Source organism: Macaca thibetana, chromosome 20, assembly GCF_024542745.1.
Source record: "Macaca thibetana thibetana isolate TM-01 chromosome 20, ASM2454274v1, whole genome shotgun sequence".
In the NCBI taxonomy this organism is placed as follows: domain Eukaryota; kingdom Metazoa; phylum Chordata; class Mammalia; order Primates; family Cercopithecidae; genus Macaca; species Macaca thibetana.
This window is the reverse complement of record NC_065597.1, coordinates 10,230,957-10,255,774: the sequence shown is the minus strand read 5'-3', so window position 1 is coordinate 10,255,774 and position 24,818 is coordinate 10,230,957. Positions and strand designations below refer to the sequence as shown.

Below are 24,818 nucleotides of genomic sequence, written 5' to 3'. Positions count from 1 at the left end.
GGAGCTTGCAGTGAGCTGAGATCCGGCCACTGCACCCCAGCCTGGGTGACAAAGCGAGACTCCGTCTCAAAAAAAAAAAAAAAAAGAAAGAAAGAAAGAAAAAGCCTAGTTGCGCAGCTAGGCTAGATAGCTTGGGAAGGAAATCTGGGGAAAAAAGATTGGTGAGGAGCAATCTTAGTCAATTAAAAGTGTCTGGCTGGGCGTGGTGGCTCACGCCTGTAATCCCAGCACTTTGGGAGGCGGAGGCAGACAGATCACCTGAGGTCAGGAGTTTGAGACTACCCTGACTACCCTGGCCAACATGGTGAAAACCTGTCTCTACTAAAAATAGAAAAAGTAGCTACGTGTGGTGGTGCATGCCTGTAGTCTCAGCTACTTGGGAGGCTGAGGCATGAGAATCACTTGAATCCAGGAGGTAGAGGTTGCAGTGAGCCAATTATCACCCCACTGCATGCCAGCCTGGGCAACAGAGCAAGACTCTCAAAACTTGCTCCAACTTGGAGGGGACTTATTTCTGGAGGAGAAAGATGGGTGGGGCCTAAATTGGGGTGGGATAAGCCCAGTGGGATTGTGGGATAAGCCCAGTGGGGTTGTGGGAGAGGCAAGACAAAGAAGAAACCACATCATTCTGGATAACAAAGTGAAAATGATTTCTAATTTGGGTAACCCCCAAAACAGGAAGAACAAAGTTGTCAGGGAGAGCCTTGAGAAATTCCCTGTTGGGATACTAGGCAGATTTCTGTGAACAATGTCAGTCAACAACAAAAGTTTATCTAGCCGGGTATGGTAATTCATGCCTATAATCTCAGCACTTTGGGAGGCTGAAGTGGGAGGATTGCTTGAGGCCAGGAGCTTGAGACCAGACTGTACAATATAGCAAGACCCCATTTACACACACAGACACAAGCCAGGTGTGGAGGCACATGCATGTAGTCCCAGCTACTTAGGAGGCTAAGGTGGGAAGATCACTTGAGCCTGGGAGTTTTGTTTTTTTTCTTTTGAGACGGAGTCTTGCACTCTCACCCAGGCTGGAGTGCAGTGGCGCGATCTCGGCTCACTGCAAGCTCCGCCTCCTGGGTTCACACCATTCTCCTGCCTCAGCCTCCCGAGTAGCTGGGACTACAGGTGCCCACCACCACGCCCGGCTAATTTTTTGTATTTTTAGTAGAGACAGGATTTCATCGTGTTAGTCAGGATGGTCTCGATCTCCTGACCTTGTGATCCACCCCCCCCTTGGCCTCCCAAAGTGCTGGGATTACAGGCATGAGCCACCGTGCCCGGCCAAGCCTGGGAGTTTGAGGCTGCAGTGAGCTATGTTCGTGCCACTGCACTCCAGTCTGGGCAACACAATGAGATCCTATCTCTAAAAAAAAAAAAAAAAAAAAGTTTATCTTTGCTCATTTAATGTTGATTCACCCAGGTTTTTATCCAAGGTGGGAGTAACAGCTTTGGGATGGTGATATTAGGAGGCCTTGGCCCAGAGCCCAATACACAGAGTAGAAGCAGAAGGTGCCTCGGAGGAGCAGGCCAACTCAGGAGAATGTCAGCAACAGCCATTCCCCCAAACTGAGGGTGGGGATGTTCAGAAATATGGAATTGGCTAATGAAGAGCATATTCAGGGAGGACAAGTAGTCATGGTAGCAGTCAAAGCCAGACATGTAAGGACAGCTTCAGGTTAGAGCACGGTGATTAAGCTCAGTTCTGCCACTTAATAGCTTTGTGCCTTGACAAGTTAATTAGCCTCTCCATGCCTGAGTTTCTTCTGTAAAATCTGTAACAATCTCACAGATTTGTTAGGAGGTCTGTACTTGTGTGTCTGGCTTACAGGTAAATGCTTTGTGTACAATTAAAATTTTAAAAAATCCAGTAGTAACAGAATTGATGGAATCCACTGGCAGGATTTCCAGATTGGATGTGGGAGATGAGAGAGACTGGGAATCAAGAATAACGACATAGTTTTGCCAGCTTGGGTAGCTGGAAGGATGGTGATTGGTGGAACTGACATTGGTGTTTGGAAGGATGTCAGTCCTTCTGGTAAAACTGTCACATGTGATAACTTGGAAGGGAATAAATGTAACAAGCTTGAAACCTTACGTGAAGAACTTGGAAAACAATCTTAGTAGCATGGTTATTAACTGCATTTGCCAAGTTATTTTTTTCTCTTTTTTGGAGAGTCTCACTCTGTCACCCAGGCTGGAGTGCAGTGGCGTGATCTCGGCTCACTGCAACCTCCGCCTCCCAGGTTCAAGTGATTCTCCTGCCTCAGACTCCCCAGTAGCTAGGATTACAGGCACCTGCCACCACACCCAGCTAATGTTTGTATTTTTAGTAGAGATGAGGTTTCACCATGTTGGCCAGGCTGGTCTTGAACGCCTGTCCTCAGGTGATCCACCCACCGCAGCCTCCCAAAGTGCTAGGATTACAGGTGTGAGCCACTGCGCCCAGCCAGATTTTTAAAAGCCAGTTTGAAAGCAGGAATGACAGGTAATGTGTACAGCAAATGAGGGATGGAGCTAAGTCATGCAAAATGGTGGAGCAGGGAACCCATCCTAATAGGCCTTACAAATACCACTCCCCTCTCTCAGGACAGAGGGCCCTCAAATGGTCTCCAGTGTCATTTCATAATTGTTACTGACCAGTGACTTCATTCTTCCCCTTTCTGAAGGCAAGTGCTTCCTGCAATTTTTCTGTCCCTGTCCCACCACTGTGTACTGGGTGTGTAGATCCTGGTCTCCACACACAATTTTAGCTCAATGCCTGACTAGTAGGCACTTTTAGGTTTTCTCCCATGATAAGTATATGTTCTTGAAGGAAGGAGAATAAAATTATTGAAAGAGTGGCCTGTTGTTGTCATTAGAGCGATTCACAAATACTGGACAAAAAAGTAGGGTTGCAGTTCCCTGCACAACTGAAGTTGGGTGTGGCTATGAATTGCTTGGTCCATTGAAAACAGAAGTCACGTGTATCAATTTCAGGCGAGTTTTCAAAGCCAATGCCTGTTTCATTACCTGTTTTCTTTCTTGGTTCTGTCACAATGGCTGGTGATCTTCCAGTTCTGCTTTGTTAGCCTAGGTCAACCCCTGATGAGTATTTAGCATATAAGACATAAATCTTTAAGCCAATAATTTTTTTGGGTGTTTTAAAGCAACACACCAGGCTGGGCATGGTGGCTCATGCCTGTAATCCCTACATTTTGGGAGGCCAATGCGGGTGGATCACCTGAGGTTAGGAGTTCGAGACCAGCCTGGTCAATACGAAGAAACCACATCTCTACTAAAAATACAAAAAATTAGCCGGGTGTGGTGGTGGGCACCTGTCATCCCAGCTACTTGGGAGGCTGAGGCACGACAGTTGCTTGAACCCAGGAGGTGGAGGTTGCAGTGAGCTGAGATTGCGCCATTGCACACCTGCCTGGACAACAGAATGAGACTCTGTCTCAAAAAAAAAAACAATAAACAAAAAAACACAAAGCAACATAACCAGTCTATCCTGACTGATAAGAGAAATTGGGAAAACTGTCAATTATGCCTCCTGTACTGTTTTTAGCTTTGAAATGTCCCCATGCCCACAAAGCTACCCTTAATCTTCCTACTATGTTACCATATCATATGATCAGTGGGACCACGTTTCTGATTCCAGTCTTACTATTCTCCCCAAACAAAACTTGAGTTTTCTCAAGCACCGATTCCATCAAGGTCATAAGCCCTCAATGGCTTCCTATTCACCCTTGGGAATGGTCCAAATGTTTTTTTTTTTTTTTTTCAGGTAGAGTCTCGCTGTCTCTCAGGCTGGAGTGTGGTGGCACAATCTCAGCTCACTGCAAGCTCTGCCTCCCAGGTTCATGCCATTCTCCTGCCTCAGCCTCCAGAGCAGCTGGGACTACAGGGGCCCGCCACTACACCCGGCTAATTTTTTTTGGTGTTTTTAGTAGAGATGGGGTTTCACCGTGTTAGCCAGGATGGTCTCGATCTCCTGACCTCGTGATCCGCCTGCCTCGGCCTCCCAAAGTGCTGGGATTACAGGCGTGAGCCACAGCGCCCGGCCCCAGATGCTTTAAAACACAGTTGGAAAGGCCAGTCCAGCACTGCTGGTGACTCTTACCCTGCCCTCTGCTGGGTGGAATCTGTCCTTCTGGATTCATCTCACTGCCGCAGCCACCTTTTTTCTGTTCGTCATACTCAGCTGCTTTTAGCTTCTCAAAACTTGCCAAGCTATTGGCTAGCTACCTGCAATACCTTCTCTAGCTAGTGTAAGGTCTGCCATCCTTCAGATCTTAGCTCAAACATCTCTTTTTATTTTTTGAGACAGAGTCTTGCTCTTTCGCCCAGGCTGGAGTGCAGTGGTGCGATCTCGGCTCACTGCAAGCTTTGCTTCCTAGGTTCATGCCATTCTCCTGCCTCAGCCTCTGGAGTAACTGGGATTACAGGCACCCGCCACCACGCCCGGCTAATTTTTTGTATTTTTTAGTAGAGACGGGGTTTCACCGTGTTAGCCAGGATGGTCTCGATTTCCTGACCTTGTGATCCGCACGCCTCAGCCTCCCAAAGTGCTGGAATTACAGGTGTGAACCACCGCACCCACCCTCAAACGTCTCTTTAGGGAAGCTTTTATTCACCACCCAGACTAGATGTACTATAAGAGCCAGTACTTCTGATGTAACTTAAACGGTGTTACTGCCTTTGGTCAGCTGTTGAGCTAGACTGTACATTGTGAGCAGGGAACATGTTTACTTTGGACACTGGATATTCCCCCCCCCAAACGATAACCTTACTTTTAGTCTAAAAAAGAGCCTAAACATTTTCCATTTTTATAGGTAAGATCTTGCTCTGATGGCCCAGGATGGAGTCCAGTAGCTCACTGAAACCTCAAAATCCTTGGCGCCAAACGATCCTCCCACTCCAGCCAGAGGTGTGCACCACCATGCCTGGCTAATTAAAAAAATATTTTTGTGCAGATGAAGGTCTCGCTATGTTGCCCAGGCTGGTCTTGAGCTCCTGGTCTCAAGGAATCCTCCTGCCTCAGCCCCCAAAGTGCTGGGATTAAAGATATGAGCTACCGTGCCTGGCCTTTTATTTTTGTCTACTCACATTTTCGAAATCTGAATGAAGCCAATAACGACCTTAATTCTAAGTTGCTTAAATTTTCTAACCAAAAGCTGAGAGTTGACTAAAACAGTGACTTATGTTTTAGAATATTCTATATTTAAACAAACTAAACTGCCATTTCCATCCATGATTTCACCCTGTGACTATCATTTTTTAGCTATGGAACATTTTTGAAATGCCATATATGAATATATGATGGTGATGCAAGAAAACGGATTGATGCTATCTAGGGGGAATTATGCGTTCAAATCTGTAAGACTGAAATCTTACCTTTAAAGAATGTTTAGGAGATTAAAACACCAAACATATCTTATACTCAGTTACATATATTTGGTAGTATTGTGTCCGGAATTGGTGGGTTCTTGGTCTCGCTGACTTCAAGAATGAAGCCACGGACCTTGGTGGTGAGTGTTACAGTTCTTAAAGATGGTGTATCCGGAGTTTGTTCCTTCAGATGTTCAGATGTGTCCGCAGTTTCTTCCTTCTGGTAGGTTTGTGGTCTCGCTGACTTCAGGAGTTGAAGCTGCAGACCTTCAAGGTGAGTGTTATGGCTCTTAAAGGCAGCGCATCTGGAGTTGTTCATTCTTCCTGGTGGGTTTATGGTCTGGCTAACTTCAGGAGTGAAGCTGCAGACTTTCCCGGTGTTACAGCTCATAAGGGCAGCATAGACCCAAAGAGTGAACAGCTGCAAAACTTACTGTAAAGAGCAAAGAACAAATCCTCTACCATGTGGAAGGAGACCTGAGCAGGTTGCGACGGGCTAGCTGGCGAAGCCTGCTTTTATTCCCTTATCTGACCACCGCCCACATCCTGCTGATTGGTCCATTTTAGAGAGCGCTGATTGGTCCATTTTGACAGAGTGCTGATTAGTGCGTTTACAATCCCTGAGCTAGACACAGAGTGCTGATTGGTAAGTTTACAATCTTTTAGCTAGACCGACAGCTAGACAGAAAAGTTCTCAAGTCCCCACTAGGTTAGCTAGATACGGAGTACTGATTGGTGTATTTACAAACCTTGAGCTAGACAGAGTGCTGATTTTTGCGTTTATGATACCTTAGCTAGACATAAAAGTTCTCCAAGTACCCACTAGACTCGGGCTCAGCTGACTTCACCTAGCAGACTGCCCGCCAGTCCCGAGCCAGGCCTGCACTCCTCAGCTTGGGCGGTTGATGGGACCGGGCGCCACGGAGCAGGGGGCGGCGCCCATCGGAGACACTGGGGCGCGCGGGAGCCCGCCGCGGAGGGGAGGGCTCGGACATGACGGGCTGCAGGTCGCGAGCCCTGCCCTGCGGGGAGGCGGCTGAAGCCCAGCGAGAATTCGAGCACGGTGCATGCGGGGGCCGGCAGTGCTGGGGGACTCGGCACAACCTCTGCAGCTGCTGACCCGGGTGCTAAGTCCCTCACTGCCCTGGGCCGGCGACGCCGGCTGGCACCTCCGAGTGCGGGACCCGCCAAGCCCGCGCCCGCCAGAACTCACGCTGACCTATGAGCGCCGCGCGCAGCCCCGGTTCCCGCCCGCGCCTCTCCCTCCACACCTCCCCGCAAGCAGAGGGAGCAGGCTCCAGCCTCGGCCAGCCCGGAGGCTTCCACAGTGCCGTGGCGGGCTGAAGGGCTCCTCAAGCGCCGCCAGAGTGGACGCTGAGGCCGAGGAGGCGCTGAGAGTGAGAGCTGCTAGCACATTGTCACCCCTCAATATCACTGCGGTGGTTTAGAAAGATGTCCAAAAACGCTTTGACATCCCCGCCTTTAACAGATGAAGCTTAATATTCCTCCCACTGAGTGTGGGCCAGATCCAGCAACTAGATTCTAACATACAATATGGCAGCCCAAGATTCAGTTATAAGACTGTGCTTTTGGCTGGGCATGGTGGCTCACGCCTGTAATCTCAGCACTTTGGGATGCCAAGGTGGGCATATCACTTGAGGTCAGGAGTTTGAGACCAGCCTGGCCAACATGGTGAAACCCCGTCTCTGAAAAATACGAAAATTAGCCGGGCATGTTGATGGGCACCTGTAATCCCAGCTACTCGGGAGGCTGAGGCAGAAGAATCGCTTGAACCCGGGAGGCAGAGGTTGCAGTGAACTGAGATCGCGCCACTGCACTCCCGTCTGGGCAACAGAGCAAGACTCCATCTCAAAAATTGCTTTCAACTTGGGTGTGTACTCTCTTGGATCACTTGCCTTGGGGGAAACCAGCTACCCTGCTGTGCACTGTCCTATGGAAAGACCCAAGTGGGCATGAAATGGAAGAAGGTCTCTGTCCAACACCTAGCAAGGAACATCTGCCTTTCATCTAGCAGGCTGCAAAGAATCGAGGCCAATTACCACATTAGTGGATTTGAAAGGGGATCTTTCATCCAGCCAATCCTTGAGATGACTATAGCCCAGGATGACTCTAACCTTGTGAGGAACTCTGAACCAGAACCACTGATCTTAGCTACTTCCAGATTTGTGACTCACCTGTGGGATAATACGTATTCACAGTTTTAAGCTGCTAAGTTCTGGGGTAATGTCTTATGGATAATACAATGGCTTATAGCTTGAAAAGCTCCCTATTGCCAAATGAGGCATAAATCAAGGAAGATATTTTTCACCAAGCAGCCCCAAGATAGCATATTCAATTATGTTTTTAGAAGTGATATACTTACTAAAACCACGCTGTTACTGCTCAATTTTTTGAAATTAAGGGCATGAATCCTCTTTGGAATTTCCCTTGATGGCATCAATTCAGAATTTAAAGGCATTTTTGTCATTTGCAGTAAGTCTGGTGGTTAATGAGTAAATCTGTTTATTATGGGTCAATCTTAAGGTATACTTCCAAAGAAAAGGGCTTTTCTGTTGTAGGAAAATGCCATGAGTCTTAAGAATGTTTGATATAACACCAGCACAATCAAAATGGCTGTATATTTCCAAAACAACTAGCTTGAAAGATGGAACTAATTTGGATGTGTAATTTAAAATTCTTCCTCCCAACTATCACTATTATGGTCGTATCTCACAGGATGGGTAAATCATGCCAGATTTTTTGAAAACCATAATAGACACTGGGGGATTTGTATACCTTGTGACATCTATATTTAAAGTAGTCTTCTTTGGAATCAACAGAAATTACCACTAGATGCCACTGTTGTTGCTTTCTTAGAAATCACTGGGTTAGGTCAGTAAAGAGCCAAGACCCTGTTTTTACTACACAGAAGTTTATTGTGAAAGTAAATTAAACAAACACACAGTATGGCTAATGGAGGCAAAAGCAATCTGGTAGCTTAAGGCAAGTTTTAATGGAGATGAATTTAGAAAAGATGATGCAATGATGTAATTTTGTTTAAATACAGATTATGAAAAAATATCAAACTGCATCAATAACTTAATAGAAGTAGTTTTCAAAGCCTGTACTACTGGAGAAAAAGGGCTCATGATCTTAATGCCAGCATTAAGACAGACAGAAGCAGCACGGTGCTAAATGACAGGAAAATCTAGTATTTACAGAAGGATGGTAATAGGAACATTTAATAGCATTTGATCTTATTTACTGGTGGACTGAAAGCCCTTAGCTAGACAACAGAGGAAAATGTACCATCATCATGTTATTTAAAAAAATTTAACTGCAGAAATAAAAAACCAAGGAGCTCTGTAATAAAGTAACATAAAACACCACTGTAAGGATCACTTAAAAAGCAATTCCCTCAGGGCAAATTAGGGCACTGAGTGTGTAAACATGTGAGCTGTACACCACCAAAACCAACCAAATTCATTCATAGTACTTATAGTTATGCAAGATCAGCATGGCCTTTAATGATGCATTATTGTTTATAACAATTTAAACACACTTCTTACCATGCATGACTTCAAATATATAACAAATATTTTTATTCTGATACAGGATATCTGTTTATGAAATAAGACCTATATACAATGAAAGTAACACCTCCCTCATCAATCAAGTACAGTTATATGCTTTTTAAATGCAATGACCTTATTCAGACTTCAGTTCATTTTCTGAATTGACTGTCAGTTTTTCACCCTTTAAAATAATGCCATTTTATGATAAAATACATTTTTCAAAAATTCAGAAATGTAGTAACATTTAATAAATGTGACCATGAAAAATATTTGTAAGGAGGTGCCAAAAGACTTAGCACTTTTTTCCAGTCTGTATCTAAAAAAAAAAGTTGCACTCAGTTTGACAGTAAGCCTATTTAAAAAATATTCTTACATTAATTTATCTTGAAAGGTTCTATTAATAGTCCTTTTGCAAAATACCATATATATAACTGTGAATGTTTTTTCCAGAATTAATGGAAGAAAATGTATCCTCTGCACAGATGAACATTTTCTCTCTAAAACTAATCTTTCATCATCACCCAGCATGTTTTTACAAAAGCATGCAATATAAAATACACATAAAAGCAGCTATCTTAAACATTTTAATATAGTATTACCTTTGTAGCTGATTCATCACTGTCTCCAGTTTAATACGCTGTTACATACATGAAGAAGCTCCAGTATCCCTTTTCTGATTGACTTTTTAAAAAAATCCCTGAATAAAACAGAAGCCAGCCTGTGACTTCTTTAGGCATTTCAGTAGAAGATCATCTATGGAGAATATCTCCAACCAAACTCATGATTACAGAACAGAAGCTAAAACAATCTGGGGCAGAGTACAGAGTTAATACCAATTTAAAACTTCTATGTTTAAAAATAAAGAGCCTGTAATCCCAGTACTCTGGGAGGCTGACGCAGGAGGATCGCTTGATGCCAGGAGTTCGAGACCTGGGCAACACTGTGAGACCCTGTCTCTATTAAAGAAAGAAAGAAAGAAAGAAAGAAAGAGTGCTGATTACTAGCATTTAAAAGGATACTGCAACTTTAATAACTGTAAACCTTGTCAGAAGGCTGTGGCAGACAGCTCTATGCTACTAGGTTTTTAGCCTGTAAATAATGCAAACATCAGCAGTTTTAAAATGCTATAGACTATAAAAACACAAAAGGAAATGGGGCAAACAAAACAAAAAACAAGAATGCTTATCTAAAATGAAGCTGTATAACCAAAACATCTAGAAGTACAAAAAAAAAATTAGAAAAAATGATTAGAGAAAACCCTCTGATATAATTTTAGTTTCTTGAACTGTTTTTAAATGACATGAACTTTTAAATTAAAGTGGAAGTAAAGGAGCTTTACAAGTAGATAGTTTTAACTCCCTAAAATAATGCCAACAAGGTAAGCTTGCATAGAAAAAAAACTTCAAATTATTACTGGCTACACGCTTAAAAAATCAGAAATGCAGGTATAATCATAGTGCAAAACCATGGCAGTTTGTGATGTCTATTACTGCTTAAGGTTGAGAAACAGACCGCAGTACCTCCAGTTATCACAGTTTCTGGTCTTTTAATCAATTATTTCTGCCAACTAGAAGCAATGTCTATGTAAAGATGGGTGGCACACATCTGCTGTGCTATTAATTAACGAAGTTTGAGGTCATCACCACCACCTAAATTGGAACCAGGACTAGGGTCTTGTTGTCTTCTTGCCTGCAATGACAAAATCATAATTTGGGGTCAAAAAGTGTTTCGACAATCAAAATGCTAGATATATAAAATACAAGACAGTAGCACATAGAAAAACTTCATAACTAAAAAGTTTTCAACCAATATATTCACATGTAACAGGCAAAAAACAAAACAAAACAAAAAAACAATTAAAATAGTCTGACATATTTTACTAAAGTTTCCTTAACAATCAAGAATAAAAATCATTTTTATTCAAAAGACAATCACCATAAATATGTACTGCATATAAAAGAAGAACGAATCTAGCACTGGGCTCAGTGGCTCACGCCTGTAATCCCAGGACTTTGGGAGGCTGAGGTGGGCAGATCATTTGAGGTCAGGAGTTTGAGACCAGCCTGGCCAAAATGGTGAAACCCTGTCTCTATGAAAAATACAAAAAAATTAGCCGGACATGGTGGCAGGCACCTGTAATCCCAGCTGCTTGGGAGGTTGAGGCACGAGAATCCCTTGAACCTGGGAGGTGGAGGTTGCTGTGAGGTGAGATCACACCACTGCACTCCAGCCTGGATGACACAAGTGAGGTTCTATCTCAAAAAAACAAACAAACAAAAAAAACAAAAAAAACCAACAACAAATCTATATTTGCAGTTTTGGAAAAAAGAGTATTTAACACATTAGCCAAGTGCCTTAGAAGCAAACTCTTCCTTTTAGTAACAGCTGACATTTATTGAGTATCAGCTGTCTGCGGGCACTGTTCTAAGTACTTTCCATGAATTAAATAATTTTTTAGAGAGATGAGGTCTTGCTATGTTGCCCGGGCTGGACTACAGTGGCTATTCACAGGTAAGAACATAGCAAATTACAGCCTCAAACTCCTGGGCTCAACCAATCTTCCTGTCTCACTCAGCCTCCCAAGTAACTAGAACTGTAGGCACATGCCATAGGATGTGGCTAGAACTAATTTAATCCCTCCCAACAACCTATGACATAAGTGCTATTATTTATCTCTATTTACAAATAAAAAAACTAAGTCACAGAGAAATATATGTTCCACTAATTATATGACTGAAAACTGTAGCACTTTATTATGGATAAGGTATTGTCTCGTATGTTAAAAATAGAAATATAAAATTAGAGTCCTTGGTGCACTTATATTCCCAGATTTTTTTTTTTGAGACGGAGTTTTACTCTTGTTGCCTGGGCTGGAGTGCAATGGCGCAATCTCCACTCACTGCAACCTCGCCTCCCCGGTTCCAGCGATTCTCCTGCCTCAGCCTCCTCAGTAGTTGCGATTAAAGGCATGCGCCACCACGCCCGGCTAATTTTGTAGTTTACTATTAGTAGAGACGGGGTTTCTCCATGTTGGTCAGGCTGGTCTCGAACTCCCGACCTCAGTTGATCTGCCTGCCTTGGCCTCCCAAAGTGCTGGGATTACAGGCGTGAGCCACCGCGCCTGGCCCCAGATGTATTTTTTGTTTGTTTGTTGTTTTTTTGAGACAGGGTCTCACTCTATTGCCCAGGCTGGAGTGCAATGGCACAATCTCTGCTGACTGCAACTTCTGCCTCCCAGGCTCAAGCAATCCTCCCACCTCAGCCTCCTGAGTAGCTGGGACCACAGGCACACGCCACCACACCTGGCTAAATTTTGTATTCTTTGTAGAAGACAGGGTTTCACCATGTAGACGGGGCTGGTCTTGAACTCCTGGGCTCAAGCCATCTGCCTGTCTTGGCCTCCCAAAGTGCTGGAATTACAGGCGTGAGTCACCATGTACCACCCAGATTTTTTTTTTTTTTTTTTTTTTTTTTTGAGATGGAGTCTCGCTCTGTCGCCCAGGCTGGAGTGCAGTGGTGCCATCTTGGTTCACTGCAAGCTCCGCCTCCTAGGTTCACGCCATTCTCCTGCCTCAGCCGCCCGAGTAGCTGGGACTACAGGTGCCTACCACCACACCCGGCTAATTTTTTATATTTTTAGTAGAGACGGGGTTTCACCATGTTAGCCAGGATGGTCTCGATCTCCTGACCTCGTGATCCTCCCACCTCGGCCTCCCAAAGTGCTGGGATTACAGGCGTGAGTCACCGTGCCTGGCCCAGATATATTGTTATAACAATATTTAACAATTAAGAAGCTTCACTAGGTCTATGAAATAAAAATTAGGAAAAAAAAAACCACTCCCTGTTGATCACACACCTCTGTTTTATAAAAAAAGAGGCTTGACAATTATAAACACCGAGATTTCAAGATTCACTTTAGAGTAAACATTCCTATTTAAACCACTTAGGTAAATTACTTAATAGGGAGACTATATATATATACATAGTCTCCTTCTCAAGTTCTAATATGTGGTTATTCTGTAAGTTTTCTTTACTGCCTCCAAATGTTGGCCAAGCACAAACATCTGTTTGTATCCAGAATCTGTACTAAGTACTTTCCATGAAAGTGGAAATATTATTATTATTATTATTTTGAGACAGAGTCTTCTCTGTTCCCCAGGCTGGAGTGCAGTAGTGCAATCTCAGCTCACTGCAACCTCTGCCTCCCAGGTTCAAGTCATTCTCCTGCCCAGCCTCCAGAGTAGCTGGGATTATAGGCGTGCACCACTACACCTGGCTAATTTTTAAAATATTTTTAGTAGAGATGGGGTTTTGCCATGTTGGCCAGGCTGGTCTCGAACTCCTGGGCTCAAGTGATCCACCCACATCAGTCTCCCCAAAGTGCTACGATTACAGGCATGAGCCACCATGCCCGGCTGAACTAATTTTTTTTAAGAGATGACATCGGCTGGGCACAGTGGCTCATGCCTGTAATCCCAGCACTTTGGGAGGTCAAGGTGGGCAGATCACCTGAGGTCAGGGGTTCGAGACCAGCCTGGCCAACATGGCAAAACCCCATCTCTATTAAAATACAAAAATTAGCCGGGTGTGGTCGTAGGCACCTGTAACCCCAGATACTCGGGAGGTTGAGGCAGGAGAATCGCTTGAACCTGGGAGGCGGAGGTTGTGGTGAGCCGAGATTGCGCCGTTACACTGCAGCCTGGCCAACAGAGTTGAAACTCTGTCTCAAAAAAAACCAAAAAAACAAAAACAAACAAACAAAAGACAAAAAACAAAAAAAGAGATGAGGTCTTGCAGTGCTGCCCAGGCTGGAGTGCAGGGGCTATTCACAGGCACAAACACAGCACCCTACAACCTCCAACTCCTGGGCTCAAGTCCTCCTGCCTCACCTTCCCAAGTAGCAAGAGTTTTCCTATGTTAGATAACGGCAACTCCATTTTACCAGTTGTTTGAGCAAAAAGCTTTCCTCTGTCGCCAGGCTGGAGTGCAGTGGCGCAATCTTGGCACACCGCAACCTCCGCCTCCTGGGTTTAAGCAACTCCCCTGCCTCAGCCTCCTAAGTAGCTGGAACTACAGGCATGCACCACCATGCCTGGCTAATTTTTTGTATTTTAGTAGAGATGGGGTTTCACTATGTTTGCCATGATGGTGGTCAGCCCTCCTCAGCCTCCCAAAGTGCTGGGATTACAGGCGTGAGTCACCGCGCCCAGCCTTTTTTTTTTTTTGAGACAGAATTTCACTCTTGTTGCCCAGGCTGGAGTGCAATGGCCTGATCTCAACTCACTGTATGTAACCTCAGCCTCCCAGGTTCAAGCAATTCTCATGCCTCAGCCTCCTGAGAAGCTGGCATGTGCTACCATGCCCAACTAATTTTCTTTTTTTTTTTTAGTAGAAACAGGGTTTCACCATGTTGGCCACGCTGATTTTGAACTCCTGACCTCAGGTGATCCGCCTGCCTCGGCTTCTCAAAGTATTGGAATTTACAGGCGTGAGCCACCAAACCCGGCCTCTTTCTTAAAATTTTGATATATTTCTCTAGCATGTTTTAACTGCTTTTGTAAGCAGAATGGACAATGACTAAATTTTAGCACATTCTTTTCAATTAAATAGGTTATAGTGCATAATCACAGACCGAAAGAGTTGCGGAATACATATGCATGAGAAAAGCAATTTATGTTCCATACACAATCAATGCTAAACGTAGTGTAAGGACAGATCAATTCTGCAAAATCAGAGATGGTGATATAAGCATCTGCTTTCAGTCAATGAAGGTTAGAAAGGGGCTGAGCAATGAAGAAACACTGAGAAAAAATCAATCCTAATTATATATGTACAAATCACTACTAACCTACCAACAATACTTTGTGAAAAGAGTATTTCAGCTTTTGTGTCTTGGGGCAAAAGTAATTTTTGAATTATTTTAATAATAACAGGATTACTCCAAATATATGACAAAGAACAGTCATCAGCAGCTGGAGTTTTCCCTACTCGTCACAGCTGCACAGAAATAGCCATGGATTTGTTTAAAATATTACATTTTTGATAAAAGCACAGAGAACAGGAGTAAAGAAAAGTTGTTTTGCTATTATTTTTGGGTTTCGTTTCTATTTACATTGTGAAGGCACTGAGGAAGATGTAAGGAAAGACACTGTGATGAAGAGTCAAGAGTAGGAACAAAAAGGAGGGGCCCGGAGGCATGGTGCCTCATGCTAGTAAATCCCAGCACTCTGGAGGCTGAGGTGGGAGGATTGCTTGAGCCCTGGAGTTTAAGACCAGCCTGGGCAACATAGTGAGATCCCCATCTCTTAAAAAAAAAAAAAAAAAAAAGAGGGAAGAAGTCTAACAGTACAAATGAGAGAAGAGGGAAGAATGAGATATCTGGGAGGACATTTAATGCTAGAAGGGAAGATGTATTGACTGTCATATGAAGGAAACAAATACAGGCACAGATTTAGGTTCAGTAAAATAGCTTCCATAGGACTAGAACTTAACAGCTGAATAAGCAGCTGCCTTAAGAAGCAGGACTTCTTACTGTGGCAGTTTTCTAATGAAGGCTGGATGTTTTTGAAGGATTTCCTCTATGGGTAAATAAACTATACTACATGATGGCAAGGAAACTCTGAACTCCATCATCCTAAAAGCATAAAGTTTGTAATTTCTAGTTTCCTTCTCCTCAGTCATAGGCCCTTGATTCTAACCTTTTAATAACAGTTATTTCAGAATTGGAGTTTTAATATAAAGCACACATCCATGAGTCTGATTTCAGAACACAAATCTGTTCTTAGTATTTATGAAGAATTAATCTCAACATTTTGTGCTACAGATCTCTTACTACCAGTTGCTCTCCTGTTTTCTCTCAGTATATCATCTCCCAGGAACAAGGCAAATAGAGTTGCTAGGAGGTAGTCATGAGATGACTCCAAATGAGATGAAAGAACAGACACTAGCAGCTTGAGTTTTCCCTACTGGCCAGAGCTATGCAGAAACAGCCACGAGGAGGGGGTATCCAGAATGAAGAAAATTTCTTGGTTGATCTCCATTCTTTTAATATTGAAATCTCAAAAAAAAAAAAAAAAATTGCTGAAAACTCTTCATGGGAAAATCCCCTAACAACAACAACTACATTTTATCGAGTGTGTACTATGTCCAGATACTGCAGTATTCACTTTATGTTTGATACCTGGCTAAAAGAACGGCTGGGTGTGGTGGCTCATGCCTACAGTTTACAGCACTTTCGGAGTCTGAGGTGGAACAATTACTTGATCCCAGATGTTCAAGACCAGCCTGAGTGACACAGTGAGATCCTGCCCCTACAAATAATTTTTAAAAGTTAGCTGGGCATGGTAGCACATGGCTGGAATTCCAGCTACTTGGAAGGCTGAGGCATGAATTGCTTGAGCCCAGGATATTACGGCTGCAGTGAGCTGTAAGACTGCAACACTCGGCTCACGCCTGTAATCCCCACACTTTGGGTGGCCGAGGCGGGCAGATCACCTGAGGTGAGGAGTTCGAGATCAGCCTGGCCAACATGGTGAAACCCCATCTCTACTAAAAATACAACAATTACTCAGCCATGGTGGTGTGCACCTGTAATCCCAGCTACTCGGGAGGCTGAGGCAGGAGAATCACCTGAACCCGGGAGGCAGAGGTTTCAGTGAGCTGAGATCCGGCCACTGCACTCCAGCCTAGGCAGCAGAGTGAGACTTTATCTCAAAATAAATAAACAAATAAATAAATGAAATTCAGGGGGAAGGAAGGGAGAAAAACAAAATTCTGAACATAGAATTATAGAGTTTTAGAGTGGCAAAGTACTTGAGAGATCTAATTCAACTCTCACTGTACAGATGACAGCCTAAGATTAAGGTTAAGTGATTTCCCCTAAGTAACATAGTTGGAGGCAGAGTTAGAACACAGAATGAGACCTATGGAAAAGATGAGCCTTTAACTTACAATTGGCATTAATGTCAGCCTCCTTAGTCACTGCTAGTTCTCCCTATTGCTAAGTCTGGAGGAGACGCACAGCACAATTTTTTTTTTTTTTTTTGGAGACGGAGTCTCGCTCTGTCGCCCAGGCTGGAGTGCAGTGGCGCGATCTCGGCTCACTGCAAGCGACGCCTCCTGGGTTCACGCCTTTCTCCTGACTCAGCTTCCTGAGTAGCTAGGACTACAGGCGCCTGCCACCATGCCCGGCTAATTTTTTGTATTTTTAGTAGAGATGGGGTTTTACCATGTTAGCCAAGATGGTCTCGATCTCCTGACCTCATGATCCGCCCACCTCGGCCTCCCAAAGTGCTGCGATTACAGGCGTGAGCCACCGCGCCTGGCCTCAAAGCACAAATTTTAAGTCCCAACATGAGAGAAAGGAACGCACTTTCCCCAAACTCATTAAAAAGGTTAAAAAGCAGCCATAAAAAAGAATGAGTTCATGTCCTTTGCAGGGACATGGATGAAGCTGGAAGCCATCATTCTCAGCAAATTAACACAGGAACAGAAAACCAAATACTACATGCTCACACTCATTAAGTGGGAGTTGAACAATTAGAACACATGGACACAGGGAGTGGAACATCACACACAGGGGCCTATCGAGGGGTCGGGGGGAAGGGGAAGGAGAGCATCAGGAAAAATACCTAATGCATGCAGGGTTTAAAACCTAGATGATTGGGAGGCTGAGGCAGGGGAATCGCTTGAACCCGGGAAGTGGAGGTTGTGGTGAGCCGAGATCGTGCCATTGCACTCTGGCCTGGGCAATGAAAGTGAAACTCTCTCTCAAAACAACAACAACAAAAAAAACCTAGATGATGGGTTGATAGGTGCAGCAAACCACCATGGCACAGGTATACCTATGTAACAAACCTGCACATTCTGCACATGTATCCCAGAACGTAAAGTTAAATTTAAAAAAAATTTTTTAAAGGTTAAAAAAAGGTCAGCAGCCAACTATAAACATCTGTCAGATAAGCAGTCTGCGAGAGCTGGTCCAACAGGCATGTCAAAAAATATAGTTCTTACAAAGTATGCAACCTAAGGAAAATTTTAAATATAAAGTAACATTTTAAAATGAAATAGTGGGAATTTACATTTCTGGGCTTGGACCACGATGGCTCTATCACTTTAGCTATGTGACCTTAGGCAAGTTTCTTATCCTCTCTTAACTTCGGTTCCTCAAAATGAAGATGTAACTTACAAGAGCATTTAAAAAGCAAATATAAAGACAAAATTATAATGTATTTACTGCCTGGCATATAGGATGCACTCACGATGCTGTTATTATAATAAAGTTGCTCATCACTTCGCATTTACATTTATGAACTTTTCAAATAACTACTCAAATGTTGAAAAATCCATATCCTGCAGATAGAGTAAGTTTTAGAAACTAAAACAAGGCTAAAACAAAATAAATCTTAATAAAGTCTATAGCTCCTCTGATAGAAAACCAAGACACTCTTCCTCTGGTAGTGGGGGAAGTCAGATTTCGTATCCTTTTCCTCGTTCATTAATCCTCTTCCGATTCTCATTCTCAGTCTGAGTTCATACTCCCAGCTCATTCTCATCTATTGCCATTACCCAAAACACAATCCCAGGAAGGCCTAGTACAGACATGTTCTCATGTTGATTTGTCCATACACAAGAAAGAATATTGGTAGAGTTAAATGATTTGAAAACTGAAGTCTTTGCAAATTTAAAATAAATAGAGGCTGAGATTTTTTTCTTGGACCACACAGAATTGAAGGCCCCCAAACTATGCAAAATACAAATACAAAAACCACATAAAACTTTTTGCCTGTTTTTATTTCCAAAATAGTTTCCACATAAAATTCTCCTATGATTTGAATTGTATTAAAATTGCTTATAGTAGGATAAACAATAATTTACCCATTCTCTGACATTAAAGACAACCATTTATTTGCTGCCACTTTATAATCTAACCAAATGTAGGCATTTCTAAGATAATAGAGAAGATATCTTTAAGCACCCTGTCACCTTGGAGCTGAGTTAAAAGCCAAGAGTGCTAGATCACAGTTTTAGGTCAAGAGGCCAATAAAGTTGAAGACAGTCTCTAGAAACAGAGACTAGTGTACAAGTTGCTATCTTTCCAACTTAACTATGATCAGAGCGTGAAATCTGTCCTTTATTAACCTCAATCTTCCTTCACAAAAGACATCTGAATTAGTTATAGACATATATACCCCAAAAAGAAAGGCCATGGGAAACACGTCAACATTTTCAGATCAAGGAAGGATTCTCAGAAAAGGCACCAGGATGCTTCTATATGGCAACAGATGCCAATGGACAGCATTTCACAAAAGTAACGTCTGTGATTATTTTTTCTTTTTAAAAGCCTTCTTTTTATACAAGTACAGAATAGTGCCCAAATTGTTAAGTATGTAATGATGAATTTTCACAAAGCGAACACACCCACCTAACTAGTATCCAGGTCAAGAACTAACATTACCAGAATGTGGGAAGTTCTTTTCATACCCACTTCTAGTCACTACTCAACCCCCAGAGTAACTGGTAGCCTCCAACAGAGCCAAGAAAAGTCCAAAATCCTTTACTGGTTGTTTCAAAAACCAAACCAACCAATCCACCAAACAAAAAATACCATAATCTAAAATAGCTTGGCAAAATAGTATCTTTGACTTTCGAAATCTAAAGTTAGGATATGACTACTTTTACTGCTTTCCTGCCACTCCAGATATGTTGTGAGCCAAGTGCACAGAAAGGAGGGGTAAAGAAACTGGCTTCCACTGAGTCCCCATTCTAAGCCTCAGATACTGAGCTCTGCGACAACCTGGGAGGGAGGTTTTAGTGATGAGGCTCAATGAGAATAAGCAACCTTCTCAAAGCTATGTGGCAACAAGTAGTGGAGCCGGGATGCAAAACCTTGTGCTCATTCCACTACATCCAGAGTCCTCGTTATGTTCTGCCACCCACTGGGTTCCATAAAAACACCCCCAGGGACACCGGAGGGACACCAGAACAATCCCTACCCTGGCTTTGCCCAGAGCAGTGCCTTTAAAAAAAATTATTTTATACAGTGGGGCTCTGTATACAATTTCAAATGAAGGAAGGGTTTCACATAAAAACAGCCTATATGCCAGAGAATATAGATAGCAAGGTCTAGAATCTTGTTTTCATTATTCTGTGTAATACTAAAAGCAAAATGTTTTTTTTTGCTAAATAGGTAATTAATGATACAAAATTCATAAGGTATAGAAGATATACAGTGAAAAATAATAATTTGCTTATTTTGTCCCCCAGATATCTGGTTCTCCCCCATAGTTTCTAGTTCCAGTTTCTTACATATCCTACTAGAGAATGACTATGCACATTCAAACAAAAATCACCCACGGAGTAAGAAAAATACCCAGAGAGTAAGATATTATACACAGTATTCTGTACCTTGTGTATATCATTTTAATGTATATCAGTGATTTAAGAGTATTTGGTAAAGGTTACTAACATAAACAATGCTTCTGCATTTCACTATAGTTTCTCATTTCAAATTAATGATAATCTGCCATTACCTCTGAAAGGTAACGAAAATATTGTACTACTGAAATAGGCTTTTCCAGAAAAATGAGAAAAAGAAAACACTAAATCCTATCATGAAGGATTGAAAACTTTCTAAATTTTACACATGGTGAAATGGAAGCATGCTCAAGGAATTTTAGAATTAGTTTCAGGTTAAAAGACACTGGTGAAAATTAAAACCCCTTGGGCCACCAACCACTTGGAGTTCTACTTCCCCCTCTTAGTAATCTTAACCTTACACATAGATTAAATACTCAGGAGCACCACTGTTACAAGTTTAGAATGGCAGGGCTGGAGGCCTCAGAGGTTATCCAAACAGTGGAGGACATCCCTAAGCCTCTGTGCTGCCAGGATCTCAAGCTTCCACAGGCCGTTTACTGAGTTGCTGCCACCCACGAGTTACCACTGTTCTCTGGCCCTCCTCTCCAGCCAGGCATCAGGACCACCCACTAGAACCATTATTATTCTTTTCTGCCTCAGCCTTTTCTATTCCAGGCAAAACGGTTCTTAATCCCTCCTGGCAGATTTTATTTTTCGGCTTAAGCATCTTTATGGGTGGTGTGGAAATTAATTTGCCAGCACTAAGCTGTATTTGTGCAGGCCTCCTGGTTAGGAAACTGGTTTAAATACTCACTTTTTCTTCCATTAACCAGATATTTGAGGGAGAGCAAGTCAATTAATTTTTTGGAGATTCTCAGTTTCATCAACTGTAATAATGTTAGATTAGATGACGTTTGAATCTCTAAAGATACCTGAATTACAGAGGGGAAATAACATTTTTCTCTGATACTCTCTTTTTAGGGAAAAAAAGGTAAACTGCAAGAAAATAAGCTGACATTAGGAATTTTTTATGGATGGAAAAAAAAGAGAAGCAAAATACATACACACAAAGTGCCAAAAGACACACAAACCCCAAATTCCACTATGTGATTGCCAGTGCATGCGCTGGAGTCAGATTCCAGCCCAATTTTCTAGATGACAGTTCTCTACAAGAACTGATGTTTTCAATTACTGCCATAAGGGACTACAGGATCTTAAATCATTGATGAAAATATAACTGTTTTCTCTATGCTCTAGGTCATAATGCAGGGAAAGTGCTCTGAAACACTTCAGAGAACTAAAAGGATGTTCTTGTTAGCCCAATAATTCAATTAACTGGAACCAGCATTATGGTGGAGCTTTTAGTGCTAAAGAAGTACTTTAGAGCTATTATTTACTGTAGGCATACACATACCAACCATCATACTAAGTGCTTTACAAGCATTTTCCCATTTAATACTCAATTTCTGTGAGAAAATTAGGGCTCGAGGCAAGTGATAGAGCAGGAATCTCAACTAGGCCTGACTACAAAGCCCATGCTCTCAATCACTGACCAAAAAACAAGTAGAAACAATCTATCTGAGCAAGAAATTATGTGACATTTCTATCAACAGACTATATTTCTGTTCATATATACATATAAACTCACATACCAAAATATACTTCCAACATTTTAAATTAGAAAAATCAAATTAACCATGTATTTATTTTATTTTTTTTTGTGGGGTCGGGGAGACAGGGTCTTGACCTGTTGCCCAGGCTGGAGTGCAGTGTCACAGTCATAGTTCACTATAGCCTTGATCTCCTGGGCTCAAGCGATCTCCCACCTAGCCTCCCAAGTAGCTGGGAACACAGGCACACACTACCATGCCCAGCTAGTTTTTAAATTTTTTATAAAGACAAAGTCTTGCTATGTTGCCCAGGCTGGTCTTGAACTCCCGGGCTCAAGCAATCCTCCCTCAGCCTCCCAAGGTGCTGAGATTAAAGGTGTGAGCCACCGCAATTTAGAAGAGACAATTCTTAGTCAATTAATCTAGAGTTTTACGTAAAGCAAAATATATACAAAAGCTTTCAATAGTTGTTCCATTAATTGTCAAATAGTTAATCTCCAAATATAATACAGCTGAAGAGCACTTTTTAGAAAATGATTCCTATATTCATTTAAGGCCATGTTAGCTTGCTCCAGAAATACTGACCAATCACACTCTCTGACTTGGCAGGCTCTCTTACTCCTCCATGCCTTTGCATACACTGTTTGTCCTGCCCAGAATGCTTTCCCCAACTTGTCCAGCTGGCAAAACACATTCTTCCTTCAAATCCCTCTAAATGTACTATCCTGTGAATCTCCCAAGCAGAGGCAGACTTAAGCTTCCTCTACACTGCCGCTGTCCCCTTTTTGAACCTCCATTATGTACGGTGGTTGCAAAAGTACACTGCAATGATCTGTTTATCCATCACTTTCCCTCAAGACTGAGAGTTGATCAAAGATAGAAACAATGCATTTTAATCTATATATTTCTCAGTCCCTAATGCAGAATACAGCCCAACACACTTGGGTTTATTACTTTACTTAACTAGTTAATATAAACCAACAGATTATATTTAGAATCTTTCCCGACACCATCAATATGTATTATCTACTTGAACTATCCTAGCAGGCTCTCCTATAATTCTGGTTTTCAGACAGTCAGGATAGGGGCTGTTTTTTGAAGATACAATGAACAACTAAGCAGTGTACAAAGCATTGTGGTAGGTAATGTGGAAGACACAAAAATCAGGGGCTCCATCTCATGGGATTGCCATAAAGTGGAGGGCACTAATGTTTATAATTGTTTCAACATGTTGTAGTAGAAATAAAAAGTGCTACAGAGTGTAAGGGCTTTATGATTATGATTAAGAAGACTGAGGAAAGGTCTGACATTTAACGACAACATTCAGGTTGGGCCTTGACGGACAGAAAAGAACATTCTACATCAGGGAACAAATGGCATGAGCAAAAAGGTTCAGAATTATAAAAAATGTATATTATACATTTTAAAGCTTCTAAATTTTACAGATATAGAATGAAAGGGCATGGTGTGGAAGTCTTGTATTCACATATGAAAATCACAAGAATTATAACAGCATCAAAGAAAACAAATATATCACATATATCCCTCCATTTTCTTCCCTTAGCTAACAAGTATTCTTGGGGACATCCTCAGCTGCTATCAGCCCATTAGATTAACTAACTCACTGACAAAGAGATCTAGCAATCACTAAAAGATACTACATTTTAGGCTGTGTGCAGTGGTTCACACCAGTAATCCCAGCACTTTGGGAGATCAAGGAGGGAGAACCGCTTGAGCCCAGGAGGTTGAGGCTACAGTGAGTCGTGTTCGCACCACTGCACTCCAGTCTGGGCAACAGAGTGAGACCCTATCTCCCCCCGCAAAAAAAGATACTAAATTTTATTTCAAGGCTGGGCATGGCAGCTCACTCCTGTAATTCCAGCACTTTGGGAGGCTGAGGCAGGTAGATCACCTGAGGTCAGGAGTTTGAGACCAGCCTGGCCAACATGGTGAAACCTCGTCTCTACTAAAAATACAAAAATTAGCCAGGTGTGGTGGTGGGAACCTGTAATCCCAGCTACTCAGGAGACTGAGGCAGGATCATCACTTGAACCTGGGAGGCAGAGGTTGCGGTGAGCCGACATTGTGCCACTGCACTCCAGCCTGGGCGACAGAGTGAGACTCCATCACACACACACACACACACACAATTTATTTCATACACTAAACACTAAATAGGCTTGATTTTTAAATGTATTCTTAGTAAATATATTTTAACACACAACCAGAAATTTTATGTAGTACTTTAAATAATATTAACAATAATAATAGCACAACACCTAGTCAGTGGCACATACTCAAAGTGGTTTCACATGTATCTACTCATTTAAAATCCTCACAATGACCATATGACAGGCAGGATTATTACACCTATTCTGTAGATGAGGAACCTCAGTCATAGAAAAGTGAAGTAAGCTGTCCAAGCTGACAAAGTAAATGACAGAGCCAGATTCAGACTTCTGTCTGGCTGTAGAGTCTGGGCTCTTAGCCACTGTCTGTCCACACACACACACACACCTTAATTTAAATAATAGTGTACATATAATTTTGTGCTTGGAAAAAACCCACAAATTTTCTTCATTATGTAACATTGACTTTAAAACTTTAAAAAAGTGGTAAAATATATGTATCATAAAACTTACCATCTTAGCCATTTTTAAAGCATACATTCAGTAGTGTTAAGTACATTCACACTGTTGTGCAACCAACTAGAACTCTCTTCATCTTGCAAAACTGAAACTCTATATCCTTTAAATAACTAACTCCCATTTCCCCTGGCAACCACTATTCTACTATCTGTAGATTCCAAAAGTATGTAGGACATGAATTTAACAATCTTAGGTGCATAATATTGATTTTTAACACCTGAAATGGTTCTATTTAGTTGATGTACTGTAATTATATT

At 42.3% G+C, this 24,818-nt stretch overlaps 1 protein-coding gene across 3 annotated transcripts in view; it reads right to left on the bottom strand.

The window, feature by feature from the left end:
- Positions 1 to 8,285: 8,285 nt before the first annotated feature.
- Positions 8,286 to 24,818, bottom strand: part of CBFB (core-binding factor subunit beta) — a 77,919-nt gene continuing 61,386 nt past the window's right edge. For all 3 annotated transcript variants that reach the window (XM_050774980.1, XM_050774979.1, XM_050774981.1), the window contains one exon: positions 8,286 to 10,634. In XM_050774980.1, the coding sequence (XP_050630937.1) occupies positions 10,612 to 10,634 (23 nt within the window). In that variant the 3' untranslated portion in view covers positions 8,286 to 10,611. The remainder of the gene's footprint in view (positions 10,635 to 24,818) is intronic.